This window comes from Synchiropus splendidus, chromosome 3 (assembly GCF_027744825.2).
Source record: "Synchiropus splendidus isolate RoL2022-P1 chromosome 3, RoL_Sspl_1.0, whole genome shotgun sequence".
In the NCBI taxonomy this organism is placed as follows: Eukaryota; Metazoa; Chordata; class Actinopteri; order Syngnathiformes; family Callionymidae; genus Synchiropus; species Synchiropus splendidus.
Window position 1 is genome coordinate 8,754,270 of NC_071336.1, and position 13,549 is coordinate 8,767,818.

Here is a 13,549-nt window from a genome sequence, read left to right on the forward strand (position 1 = left end):
ACAACACTTCATGCTTACTGCTGCTCACTTCAGCTGTGCAGGACGTGGAGGACAGATTGGTTCACCTCCACTGTAGATCAGGTGTCTGACTGCAGCAGAATACCTGACGGTGATGGAGGAGATGAGGACAGACTCCAGTAGCCTCTCTGTCCACAGTTGTACACACAGTCTAGACATGTCATAGGTCATGATGCTGTACAATATTCTGTGTTAGGCCGACTCTTGTGTGAGGAGAAGGAAGTTCTGCAGCGAGGGAATGAGGTTAGGAACTACCGTATTGTGAAACCTCGGAACACACACACACACTTCCTCCTCAGACCGAATGGACTTGCTGTGAACTCAAACGATAAGAAAAAGTAGGTCGCACTTTGGATTCAAGACTTAATGAAAGAAAACTAGCAAGATCGCTGAGTGTACTGTAACTTGAGTGAAGTTATTAATGACAGGAAACTGAGACTGTGTCCTCGCTTGAACTGCAGATTAACATCAGCTGGTGCGAAGCAGCCGCAGATCCGATCCTTCGCATGCCACATCAGCAGTGTTTCATCTTGCATATGTGAGAGGGGGAACGACTCCGGCTCCATCCACAGTGAAATTGGATAGATTTACCTTCTGTAGTCAATAAAGAGAAATTCTGAAGCACTGTACATTTTTATTTCGTGATTCGTTATTTTATTTTTTTTTGTGAAGGCATTTTTTCCCCGATTAAACAGCTTCCCAAAAGACATTATTGCTGAAATCTTTTTCCATTCAAAAACCAAAAATGACAAACTATAATTGAGCAAAATATTTTATTAATATATAGGTCTCTTGATTTGAAGTCATTACAGAGTTATTACAGACAACTGATCAGTATGTCCACATTGTCACATCACAGGAAGGCAACAAGGTCCAGGCTTGAAAAACCAGAGTTACTGCATATGCGGTATCTGAAGAATAAGTTGATGAACATTATGGTTGGAGTCACTGGGTGAAAAAGAATCTCTGATTATACTTTTATGGGACTACATTCCTATACATGTACCACAGGATGCAAATTTCCATCAGTAAGTTTACGTCAGCAGTGGGAGAAGTTATAGAAATACAACTAACTGTAAAAAGTTGTGAGCAAACATACCAAATAGAAGAACTGTCTATCAATATACGTTATGTTTAGTTGCTCGTGTTTTGAAAGATGGACAGCGACGGAGAAATGAAATATTTTCTAGCTCAATATTCGTATGGCACTTGAAAAAAGGCTGTTGCTGACATGGAACGATACAAGTGGTGAATGTATGAGGTGAAAATAGGAGGGAAGTGATTGGTGAGACGACCAGAACAAGAAGTGAAATTGAAACATTGAAGAGAAGGTTGTTTTGAATCAGGCGGTGAGGTGTCGTGCTCTGGTCACTACAACATTAGTTTTCCCAGTTATAGTCATATACTCATCCCTGACAGAGGCTGTTAGAGTTTGGAGCTTGGTGATCCAACCACAGGTTTGTTGGAGCAGAACTCCTGCCACCAGGTGACGCGCTCCAGCGCATGTGGAGCCTGCATCATTGTCGACCAGATATTCTTGTAGAGCTGCAATGGAAAATGTTCTTCATCAGTACCATCATCATCTTCATCATCATGGCAATTCTAGCTCATCATCTTCATCAAATTAGGAACTGGGCTGACATGGTGGCGTGTAGCTTAAAATTTACCAAAACAAACAACAATAGTTGTCAGAGTAGACTATCGGTTGGGACTGTGTGTTCCTGTCGGTGTCATGGTCACTGCGCTGGTCTCACCTGCCCGTCAGCTTTGCCAAGAGCAGAGTTGAGGACAAAATCAGGAGGCGCAATACTGTCCACCAGTGCCACCGAATCATCCTTCAGCTGAAAGGAAAAGCTGGGTTAGAAATGCAGTGCCGTTGATCAGTCAATGTTAGTAGCCTGCACCACACAGCATAGTGTAACTGACGCTGTTGTTGAAATGAACTGGGAGCAAAAGGATAGATGGATAGATCGATAGATACGCCGTAGACAGACAGACAGACAGACAGACAGACAGACAGACAGACAGACAGACAGACAGACAGACAGACAGACAGACAGACAGACAGACAGACAGACAGACAGACAGACAGATAGATAGATAGATAGATAGATAGATAGATAGATAGATAGACAGACAGACAGACAGACAGACAGACAGACAGACAGACAGACAGACAGACAGACAGACAGACAGACAGACAGACAGACAGACAGACAGACAGACAGACAGACAGATAGATAGATAGATCCACGTAGCTCTCTCACTTCACTTGGCAAGTGTTATTACAAAAAGTGATCCCTGAACTTTCCATCCCATTCCAGGCAGGAAAAATCCCAATTAAAGCTCCAGTGGAGTTACAGTCCATGGAAAATAAATAGCGGGGTCATTCTGAGGCCAAAGACGGTGACTCAAGCCTGCAGCTCTGACCGGAGGTCAGGAGAGGCCTGCGATTCATTCAGTTGGGAAATCGGGGCTCAGGCGTATGAAGAAATCCTTTGTGTGAGTTATGTTAGCTCTGGATTAACTCAGGACCCCAAATGAGGGAAAGAAATGTTTCGGCACCGAACAGAATCAAAAGCACAGAGTGTTTGGAGCCAACTTACCTGAGAGCAGAGATCCAGAATGGTCGTCTGAATTAACTGGGCCGGCTGCTTCCCTCTGAAGTAGTCACCTGTGTAAAGGTAACAGGAGGTCAGAGTCCTCCAAAGTGCATGTGAGGATGGACTTCTTACCCTGGTACAGTGTCGCCATGTGGTTACTGAGGCTCCACAGGCCGTACAGAGCGCACATTCTTCGGAGAACCGGCTTGAGACCTGCTGGTGTGCTCTCAGCTCTGACTGCATCGTCAAACCTGCGCAAGCACTCGTGCTCGATGTAGGCCAGCGACACTGAGCGGCAGTAGTACACCTGGAAATACACACCTACTTAGGTATGGTCCCTGCTCAAGGCTAACACTCTGTCAGGTGGTTATCAAATAATGCCACAACACACAAAAACTCTACTAGAGTAAAACTAGTATACTTTAACCACTGTTAACCATCCAACCTGTTCGTTCCTCAGTTATCACCATCATCTCCTTCCAAACACTTTCAACGGTCTTGTTATCTATCTGAACTCATCCAGCCATCTGTAATTTCACAATGGTTTGTCACAAGTGAATATCCAACCATCAATCTCCAACAAACCAATCCACCCTCTTATTCCTTGTTAGTCATCAAAGTCTCAACAAAACATGCATATTTGTGGCTATGAGTGGACCAGTTTGGTTGTGTGTGAGCGCTCAAGACACTCTTCTCGTCTCCTATGAGCCTGCGCCGCACACTAACATGTAGCAGAAAAGTATTCATGAAGTCATGAAGAGTCCATCAGCAGAAAATACAATACAATTTATGAGACACTGCTAAAAGAGACATATATGTGACGGCAAAAAAACGTTAAGCAGATTAGGTATCCGCAGTTGAGATTAACAATCTGATTTAATAAAACAATTATTAATATATTAATTGCATCTGCAAAGAACACAGTGCTTAGTTCCTTTTGTTTGAAAAGTGTTAGACTAATAATCCATGTAAAACACGTCCTGGAGATGAAGTCAATATCAAGAGTCAGGAGCGCCACCCATCACAGAAATATCATGCAGACGTTAAAACACATTACACCAAACTAATCCTGAAACTAGGATCAGAGTTATAGCCACACAATGGTCTCTCTTGGTCTCTCTACCCATTTTTGTAGTGAACAATGAAACAAGCTGCAGTTGTCAACATACATTAGGAGGTAAAGTGTGTTGATCGACATCACTGCTGGGTATTATCACAGAAATGACAGTGAAACCATCACATTTACGTGGAGGTTAGTGTGCTATTCTGCAGAGAGCTATCATACGTCATCAGGGAGGGCGTCGGTGATATTAATGCTTTGAAAATATTCACATCGCTGAGTCCAGTGACTCACTTCCCAGAATCACGACACACACCCAAAAGCTGAAGCATCGAGCCTCCGTGACTCGTAACACAAACCAGATGACTCTGGACAAAATGTGCCGTGCGGGTCTGGTCTCATGACGGAGCGTATGAACGTCAAACGAAGCTTCGTGCAGGCGCTAATGACCGACAGATCACATGCTTGATATAGAGTTCATGTTTCTCAAACAACTAGCAGCAGTCATGAGAAGCTACACACCGGGAACAGACTTTCTCAAGGGCAACGTAACATATCTTGTCACACTATCTTTCCAAACAATTATAAATCCATGATTGAAATGATGAAAAGGTGAGATGTCTGACCCAGAGACCTGCAAGCAGCATCATATGTCTTTCAAAAACGTGGTCCCATTACAAAATAAAGTGAATTATATGCAAGCTTTGTTTTATTTTGAATGAGGATGTTTTGGGTTGTTCTTTGGGTGTTCTGCTCTACTTGTGTTTGGCCCTCTACGACCAATGTTTTTTCCTGTTCTGTAAACAAGACAGAAAGCACAGCATTGAGAGTGGTCATCTCACCATACTGTTGTTACGAGCCTCAAACTCAGTGCTGCACTCTCTCCTCTGCTGCGCCAGTCTCTTCCCACTCTCCTCCAGCAGGTAACACAAGAGCCACTTGTAGGCAGCCAGAGAAACTAGACACACACAACAAATAAATGAGTCACGAAGGTCAACTTTTCCATGTGAAGAACTGAATGTTGGTGATTCAGTTCTGACCGGTCCTCATCACGTGGTCACATGACTTACTGGCATATTTCAATAGTTCATGTCACCAACTATAAGCTCAGTGGTGTTGTACCTGCAGGGTCCATGCATTCTTCTGCTGTTTTTGCAGTGAATTTGGTGCCAACGATTTTGTGGAAATCGTCCAGAAAATCAACAGTGTGAAGCGGGGACTCGATCCGACCACCTTCTGTAATTAACAGTACAGTCAGGGAGGAACGCAAGTCATAGTTTCAGAGCAGGCTTCAATTGACTGACTGCGCTTCTTAGCCTCTATGACGCCGAGCAGGTAGTTGCTGGTTTGCTGAAGCAGCACATTGTTGTCTCCCTCATATGTGCAGCTCGGGTCGTTGTCATTCCGAAATTCACCGAGGCGGCTCACTGAGAGGAAGAAATTTGGTTTCAGATGACGAAAACATGAGTAACAGTCTCAGGATTTAGTCACGAGAAGGCTGGGACTCACTAGCCAAATAGCCGTGACCTCCGCACGCCTCCCTGCACTCCTGGATGCCCCTCTGAGCCAACCAGGATGACAGCGGCTTACAGGAACAGGAGAGGGCATGAATCTCTCGGCCAAGATCTGCCTGAAATACAAACATGAGCTCATTCACGTCGCTCCAGAATCTGAGTTTGTCCCAGACAAAACATTCCTCGCTAAAATGTCTCCAGAATACGTGCTGCAACCTGATTGAAAACGTGCTCACTTGTCTGTCGCCATTATCCCTCATCATCTGTCCCATCTGGAACTCAACGTAGCTCTGGAAGATGAACTCGCAGAGATGGTGAACAGCGTATGACGCAGCAAGGTAAGGAAGAAGACGCCATTGCTAGGCAACAAAACATAAAACAGAGACATTAATACTCAATATACAGAGGCCTGATAGTAAATGACCCGGTCAAACCTGTAGCTGATACTCCAACACGGGAATCTCCTCCTTGTCAGTGGGTCCAAACTGTCTCCTGGTGGCAGAGAAGCGGATGGCCACGCAGAGACCCATGTTGAGGTTATTTAGACTCATCTTGGTGATGCTGACACGGCCGCCGGACAAGGCTCCAAGGGATGCCCCGAAACGCTTGTTGGGGTCCTGGAAGATGAGCAAACAAATGATGCATGGATGCATAGAACATAACTGTCACGTTGGAAACATGAGCAGGAAACGCCATAAGGACAGGTGGAATACAGCCACATCCACAGTGTTATATGAGGGACAAAAATGAAGAGCTCCAGTAGGTAATTTGAGTGCAACTGACACAACATAACTATGTGAACATGTTTATGCAGAGAAGACGCTCGTGAAGGTATGATGAAGATAATGTGGATATATGGAGGCTGATCATTTAGCAGAGCCGCTATTCATGTAACAGTGGGACTCCTGAAGACGCGCATCTGATTTATCTGTTCAGTCTAATTGAATCTAATCTAAGCCTACTGTTTAAGTGTCCAGCCTCATCCTCAAATTATGAATTGCATAAAGTCAAAACAAAATAGTGCAAATCAAAGCTTAAAAGAACTTTCCTTTGGTGTACTGCGACTATGATTCAAATGTAATATATATAAATGTAATATATTTAATACAAATCTATATCGACTTTTCACATTTCTTAATTAATTTATATCCAAAACCCTTGTGATTTTATTTGTTTCCCTCTCTATCACCATGTTTTGTCAGCTTGTCCAGAGCATTGTATACTACTGACACCTCTCCTGAGAGCTACAATGGAATTTTCCAGGTCTGCACTTTTTCTACATCAATCATCTTGCTCGCTGAGCTTGTATGAATTTGGACCCTGAGAGCCTGTTTACATGTGTGGTAGCTGTTATGAGAAGCTGGTATGAGGATGTGAGGACAGCGGCCTCTTCAACATGTGCTGGTCGTCCGCCCTCGAACATTTGCACTTGGACACCGCATTAAGTCCAAGTGCAAACAAAATGTTCAAGTGATTAGATGAAGGCAAACGGATGTTTAGAGTCCAAAAGCTTGCAACTTATTGACCAACGGTCACCCACACTTTATTTAGAGTCATTACAGACACAAACTGTCCGTTCAGTTTGAAATTCCTACTGCAAAGTTCAAGCCCTCTTCGCCTGAATAAAGCCTAGTAACCCAGATACTTCTTGGTCACTGTTAAAAGCTGACCACAGCGGCTTGGAGTCGAGCACCATCTTTAAACAGGGAACTCAATTGCAAAGCTGCTTGGGTTACATTTAAAACAAATATGTTCAGCTGGGCCACAATTTGTGCGGATGAGGTTGAAAACAAAAGCAAACATTTGATGGTCCTAAACATTCTCATGCACTTTATACTGCACAACTTTTCCTGTCTTCAGAAATGTTTTCTCACCTTGAAAGGAGAAACATATTGACCGTCAGGGGTGACATCTCCGGTCCGGTTCAACAGATTTTCCCGTGGAATCCTCACATTGTCAAACATGACAAACCTGGTCGATGACATGAGAATTAGAAAGCGAAAAACATTGTGTCACAGACAAGTTGTTGATCTTTACAACAGTAAAAGGCCCATTTTCTAAAAGGAAGCTGAACCATGACATATGGCCAAATAAAAAAAAAAAATCTCAGTTGAAGATAAGATCATTGGCAGGTCGCCCCATTGGTGGCTGTGAGGAGCACAGTCTAACTGTCAGAAGAATGACCTCAAATGACCAGTGAGGACAAATATTATTGTAGAATATTGGTTTCCAACAGCTAAAAAGTAAAGAGTGAGTAAAATATGCATCATTGTAAGCATTGTTTTTAAATATAAAATGTTTTTTTTAAATATGCATTTTTTGTATCTCTTAACCAAAGGCTGAGTTACATATATTATCCTCAACGCCCTTGCTAAACATATACCGACATGTATCAAATCCTTTTCAAGATTTCAGGACTATTATTACTTCAACCTTGTTTTTTTCACATCCCCATGTCAGGACTAAACTGTATCTGTGGCGCACCCTTGTGGCAAAACCGAGCTATTAGATGAGTGAAAGTAACACAAACTTCCGAAACGTACCGAAAGCCAGTTATCGCCTTTAGTAATAAACGCCCATTACTCACCCATTATCCATTCCATTGTAGCCTATTTTTGGGCCCATATCTCCAACCAGAACTCCGGGCAGAGCCAACAAGGTTTTTGGATCTCTCACCTGAATTAAAATGTTATGGTGTTGTCACATTTAACCAAACATTCTCACCTTATAATTGTAAAAAAAAAAACATTTTTGTCAACTACTACACAGACAAACTGATTTTAGCTAGCACAAAAAGTGTGCTGGCTGACTTTGGTATAAAAGGTCGTGGGTTCCAATCTCTGAAAGCTGAGCCCATCGAGATGAGACAAACTGAATCCATGGAGCATATATATTGGCGTAAAAGAAGCCAAACCACAAAACAATACCCCATAAACTGTATTTCTAAGTGGATGTCAGTCACATGCCAGAAGAACATCTGTTAATACGATCGTCTTCTCACAGATAAGGAACAGACTCCAAGGTGACAGAAGGGTCTTTTAAACCTGTCGACCTCAGCCACTCTATTTTGTCAAACAGACATTTAATCTCACACCGAATGATGGTTTGACCAGGCGTGCCTGGTAAAAGCCAGATTTGTACCTTATTTAAAGTAAAGATAAAAACTTGTACTGAAGGAAAGAAGTCAAATACTGTCTGTTAAAAGACAGAGCTATGCATCTATACATCATTCATCATGTTTTACTTACTACAAAACCATTCACATGAACATGCTATTTTTGCCATTCAAGCTCTTAGACCTTACTTCAGTTCAATATGTCAGCAGCTGTCAGGATTGTGTGCAGATACGTACCGGCACGATGAACATGTGAAGGCCGTGACAGACCTTGTCAGGCGTGTAGAGCTGAGCAAACAGCTGCATGTGGGTGGCAGTCTTCCCCAGATTGCCTACCCAAAACTTTGCCGCCTCAAAATCTGGGGAGTGGATGACAAACTCCTATAATATAGATGGACTCTGTTACTAAGTGAAGCATCCTTGAGACAGCACAGAGCTGAGTGGCTGGCTGGACCTGTGTGGCTGGGTCATACGTGGCCGTGGTCCTCAACGCCCTGGTGTTGCTGCCATGACTCAGCTCAGTCAGCCCAAAGCAGCCAAATATCTGACAGAGCACAGATTAATTTTCATCTTTTCACAAGTTGAAATGCAGATTTAATGTTTGTGTGGTCCACATCTGAGAAGGGCATGTTGACATTGAGGGATGACAGTAGCGGTGATACAGAGACAGCAAGCAGAGTTAGAAGAATCAGAGTTCAAGATGCCCAGGTTTTTATTGGGAGTGACTAGGAAGGACCTGAGGAGAAACAGTTTGGTGGACAGGAAAGATATGGAACATATTGACCAAAGAATGTCCGGCATAGTGGTGGCAGAATGAAGAATAAAAGGTGAGCATCAGAGAGGTTCATGGAAGTGACAAAGGAGGACATGAAGAGCAGAGGAGTGGCCAGGGAGGATGCACCAGATAGGCTAAGATGGAGGAGGCCGACTTGCTGAGCCAAAATAAGAACAGGTGAAGTGAAAGTATGGGCAGCATGGGGCTGTGTCAAAACACTTACAGTCATGTCGTTTATCTCGTCCACATATCTGAGGTGTCGCTCTGATCCAGAAGAGGCAACATTCGCTCCAAACATCTGCAGCAGAAACATGTTTCACGAGGCAGCAGCCATAAAGAAGAAGAATCTGTGCTCACGTGCATTTGATGCTAGAAATGTTGCCGTGAAAGCTACAAGGTGCAAAAAAAGATGAGGATAACTATGGGTAATCTACTAGTCAATTATCTCTCGGGAAGGAAACTGCAAATACTGAGCAGCACACACAAGCAGAAGCTGGCCAACTAAAATCCAGCACCTGCAAAGATGTGCATATGTAACACTCGCTGACTCATGGTAAGACAACCCACCTGGAGCAGGAGTACCGTAATTATACAGTGAACTACACTAGATTCACTCTGAAGCTGGCAAGCTTTGCAAAATGTTTTTTCAACCTGTCTACTTGTTTCAACTTCCCTCCAAACACCATGGGCAAATGGCTGCAGACAGATGAAAAAGTCTTTCACCACACAGTGAGGGATACTCACCCCAACACTGAGGAAGAACTTGGCTGAGAGTGAGGGGTCGTACATGGCTAAAACGTTGTTAAGGGTGGAGTACTTTGCAGGATTTATCTCGCCTTTGGGAATGAAGTTGTAGCAGAAGAGCCGCTTCATCCTGTGGAATATTAAATCCAAGTTTAAGTGACTGATTTTCAAACACAATGGTTCCTCTCTAAGTCACTTTTCCATTGCATCATTTTTCTAACACATTCATGGGGAAACTAAAACACAGCAAGAAGCTGCTGAATGTATTCGCTACTGTCCTCAGGTCCACTTCACTTTTGTCTCTCACATGAGCAGATCCCTGGCCCACACTCTCACCTCAGCTGACTCACGAAACCCTTTCTTGTAGACCAGGGGTGGGCAACTACATTTCCTTAAGGGCCACATTATATAGTGTGACAGTTGTGAAGAGCAGACAGAAGGGCAGAAGAAAAAGAGTGCCGAAAATATGAAGACTTGCTCCGTGGTCCAGAAATGAGTGCCGACATCTTCACTCAAGACGCGCTTTAATCATGAATTTACTTCTGTACAAGGACAGGGACGATGCAAGAGGTGGATCTTGTGTGAAGGGATACCTGAGGAAGGTCAGTTCACGAATTTTCTCAAATGAAACGTCTTCACCAGGTGTTCGGGAAAACAGAGGATCGTTCGCCAACGTGTTGTACACATGATTCTGCAAGAACAATAGCAAAATGTTGAGAAGTCATTGAAGGTAGAAGATCTGCCTCATATTGGACGGAGACAGTTTCTCATAACTGCATGCTTCTGACCAGGGTAAAGCAATAGATCCATTTGTATTTTTGATGTGTTGAAGTGCTGATTTGCTTGGACACTTCAAGAAAAATGTATTTCAAAATACAATCTTCCACTTGAACTCATGAAGCGCCAAACAATTTGAGTTCCGCCTCTTGCAAATATTATTAGAAGCTTAATTAAATTGGCAAAATTCAGTTGCAAATAAACACCACTAATTTGCACTCAGCAACTCAAACCCTGCTCTACTCATTTGGGTTGGACAAATAGAAAAAAAACAATAAATTCAACTTGGTCTTAAATGACTACAAAACCAACACAAATGTGTTGAAACTAAATTCAGTTGGCAACACAACGTGAAAACATTTAAGAATAATGATGTGAGGGTGTTGCATTCGCTGTCTGGACCACTTGTTGAGTCCTGTTGAACGCTTCAGCAGCTGCTCCTCTTGATTCAAAAGAGGTGCAAACAACCTGGACACCTCATTTATCAAATTAGCACGATATCACGTCACATCAAACCAAAGGATCATATCTTGATTTTAATCGACATGGACCTTGAATTCTAGGATTTCCTCTCCATCTAAGAAGACAGCCATTTCTTTCCAGTTGAAGGAGGCTTTCTTCCGGTAAACGTCCAATGGGCCGCTTGGGAGGTCTTCCATCAGGTGCGCCATCTTCTAGTCAGCAGAGTTCAGGACACTCAGAGGAAGATGCTGCAACAAACATTTTAACTCAATTAATCATAGCCCTGAAGGAAAGGGAGCACAAGTGAACTGTGTGCAATATAAACAAATACTTTCAGTCAACACACTTGAGGTTACATCATTAAAACTTAACCAAGAGCTTGATTGGTAAATATTTGCATGCATGTTTTTTTTCTCCCAATTTTGGTCCGCAGAACCAGTGTTAAGTTTCCAAAAAAATGTTTTCATGCATTTTGACACATAAATTCAACAAAATAATGAGCCAAGGCAAGTAGCTTTACAGGTCACATAAATAAACCTTCAACCATTTCGGAAACGTTGGCACAGAGGAAATAACCTGAAGTACAATAATACACCAAAAGGGCCAAACGCTTGGTTTGGCCAACTCACAAACTTGTCAGAAACTGCCAACATATATATATATATATATATATATATATATATATATATATATATATATATATATATATATATATATATATATATATATATATACATACACAGTTATTTACATATTATTAATCCTGCTATTTGAACAAAATAAAGATGAAACAGTTAGATTTTATAAATCCAGGCAGAATATTTATTAGTCATTTCATAAAAAAAATAATTGCCTTTAAAAATAGCTTTATGTTTAAGAACACTAACTCTGACATGGAGAGGATCGTAACAATATATCAACATACTTATTGCACACGAAATACTCCGCGGTCACAGGTGAGTACGGATGACACTCCAGTTAACCTTTGTAGTGCAGTTGTGTATCAATCTGGGGCAGAGTTCATTGAACGCAGCAAGCCGTCACACGAACTTGTTTTGTTCGATATTAAGCTGAATCTATTAGCTGCAACTGAATAGCTAAGAGTAGAGCCTTAGCAGAGGTGTGACAGAAGTGAATTATACGTTTCTTACCTTGTAGTTCCTCCACGCGATGGTTGCCTGGAAGCTGAGGTGGGGAAGACTGGCGTCACTGTTTTTGTTCCGCCAGGAGAATACAACTTCCGTTTTACACCTTCAGCGTAAAAGCCTCACTGTCATGTTTTCATCCACATGCTATCGGCGTCGCATGTTTATGTCATGTTTCCCCTTTTAAAAACGCTTATTCCGCTACTGTATGAAAGAAGCTGTGGTTCAGCCTTAAAGGGTAAACATAAAAGCAATCGTGAGGGCGTGTGCTTTTATTTTGAAAACATCATTCTTTACGTATGTTAATGATTGTAAACAGAAGCGTAACCTGTCAAATTACATAACTGTCAGCGTCCGTTTCCATAATTCGTTTCATGTTTTGGCCTCATCATCATCATAAAACGCAACAAACATTATAGTGCGACTTTCACTCTCATTAGTATTTCAGCATTGGCGTCTTAACTGTCTCAAACTAAACAGAGTGCAGGCGATGTCGTCATTTGTCTCATAGTTGGGAACTTTAAGTGGAACCAAAGCAAGCAGTTTTGTTGGTAAAGTCTGCAGTAAACGTCGTGAAAAGGAAGACCATAGTACTGCTACCACTGCCTCCTGTCCCCCCATGTTTTTCCAACTGTGAATATCAGTTCCTTTAGCCTTCGTCTTGGTGAAGCTCTGTCCGGTCGTGGAGAGTGAAGCCCTCCGGTTCTGGAGTCTCACCTGTTTTTTCCGTCTTTCACAGCTGGTTGGCAGAGAGGACTGACCTCAGGAGTATGACTGGTGGGATTGCACTATAATAGTAAAACTAAAAGTGAACCAAAATGTGGAGCGCCTCCAGCCATTGCTCTATAACGGGGTTGATATCTAGACCACTAACAAGAGGCTCTGGTTTGATCATTTAATCACTATAATATTTATCGCTAAACCTTTGCAGTGGATCATAATAGGAAGAGGACGGATGAAATATGACTGATTCATTTCTTTCCACCTGGTCGTGATAGAGCCGATCAGAAAATACAGATGATTAACACTGTGTTAACACTGTGTGTATAACATATGTCAGATGAGTAACAAATGTGGTAAGTATTTATCCCAACTACTCCTTCCTTTAGATGTTTTTACCAGTGAAAGCGTACATACCACATTGGGTTGGTTCATCTGTGAACGTTTGTAATGCCAGGACTGTTCATCAAAACTCAGCCATTTGGGAGAGTGAAGGTAATGTTCAAAATAGTTTTTGCACATCTTGCGTTGGTGTTGAAATCGTGATAAATAGTTCAACATTTTCACACGGATGTTGACGACACATTCAGAACGCTCTCCACTCCTGACATACACC

The 13,549-nt window shown here is 42.4% G+C and overlaps 1 protein-coding gene across 2 annotated transcripts; it reads right to left on the reverse strand.

The window, feature by feature from the left end:
- Window positions 1–786: 786 nt before the first annotated feature.
- acox3 (acyl-CoA oxidase 3, pristanoyl) lies at window positions 787–12,352 on the reverse strand. 2 transcript variants are annotated; one of them, XM_053861004.1, is made up of 19 exons: window positions 12,220–12,352; window positions 11,158–11,316; window positions 10,423–10,520; window positions 9,830–9,959; window positions 9,309–9,383; window positions 8,765–8,854; window positions 8,548–8,691; window positions 7,783–7,871; window positions 7,070–7,166; window positions 5,630–5,812; window positions 5,432–5,554; window positions 5,191–5,311; window positions 4,986–5,108; window positions 4,804–4,914; window positions 4,524–4,639; window positions 2,754–2,928; window positions 2,625–2,692; window positions 1,773–1,859; window positions 787–1,563 (listed from the first exon to the last, which is right to left on the reverse strand). In XM_053861004.1, the coding sequence occupies exons 2-19, from the start codon at window positions 11,275–11,277 to the stop codon at window positions 1,444–1,446; spliced, it is 2,070 nt and encodes a 689-aa protein (XP_053716979.1). In that variant the 5' UTR covers window positions 11,278–11,316; window positions 12,220–12,352; the 3' UTR covers window positions 787–1,443. The 2 variants fall into 2 exon arrangements, with proteins under 2 accessions (XP_053716979.1, XP_053716978.1); XM_053861003.1 differs by having other exon boundaries at window positions 4,804–4,917.
- Window positions 12,353–13,549: the final 1,197 nt, after the last annotated feature.

Bases quoted from the DNA above. Each gene is read 5' to 3' on its own strand.
- acox3 (XM_053861003.1), bottom strand. From the start codon at position 11,277: ATGGCGCACCTGATGGAAGACCTCCCAAGCGGCCCATTGGACGTTTAC. The intron at 8,855-9,308 runs GTAAGTGTTTTG...GTGCTCTGTCAG, and splicing joins ACGAGATAAACGACATGACT to ATATTTGGCTGCTTTGGGCT. The intron at 2,929-4,523 runs GTGAGATGACCA...GTGTATTTCCAG, and splicing joins AGGCTCGTAACAACAGTATG to GTGTACTACTGCCGCTCAGT.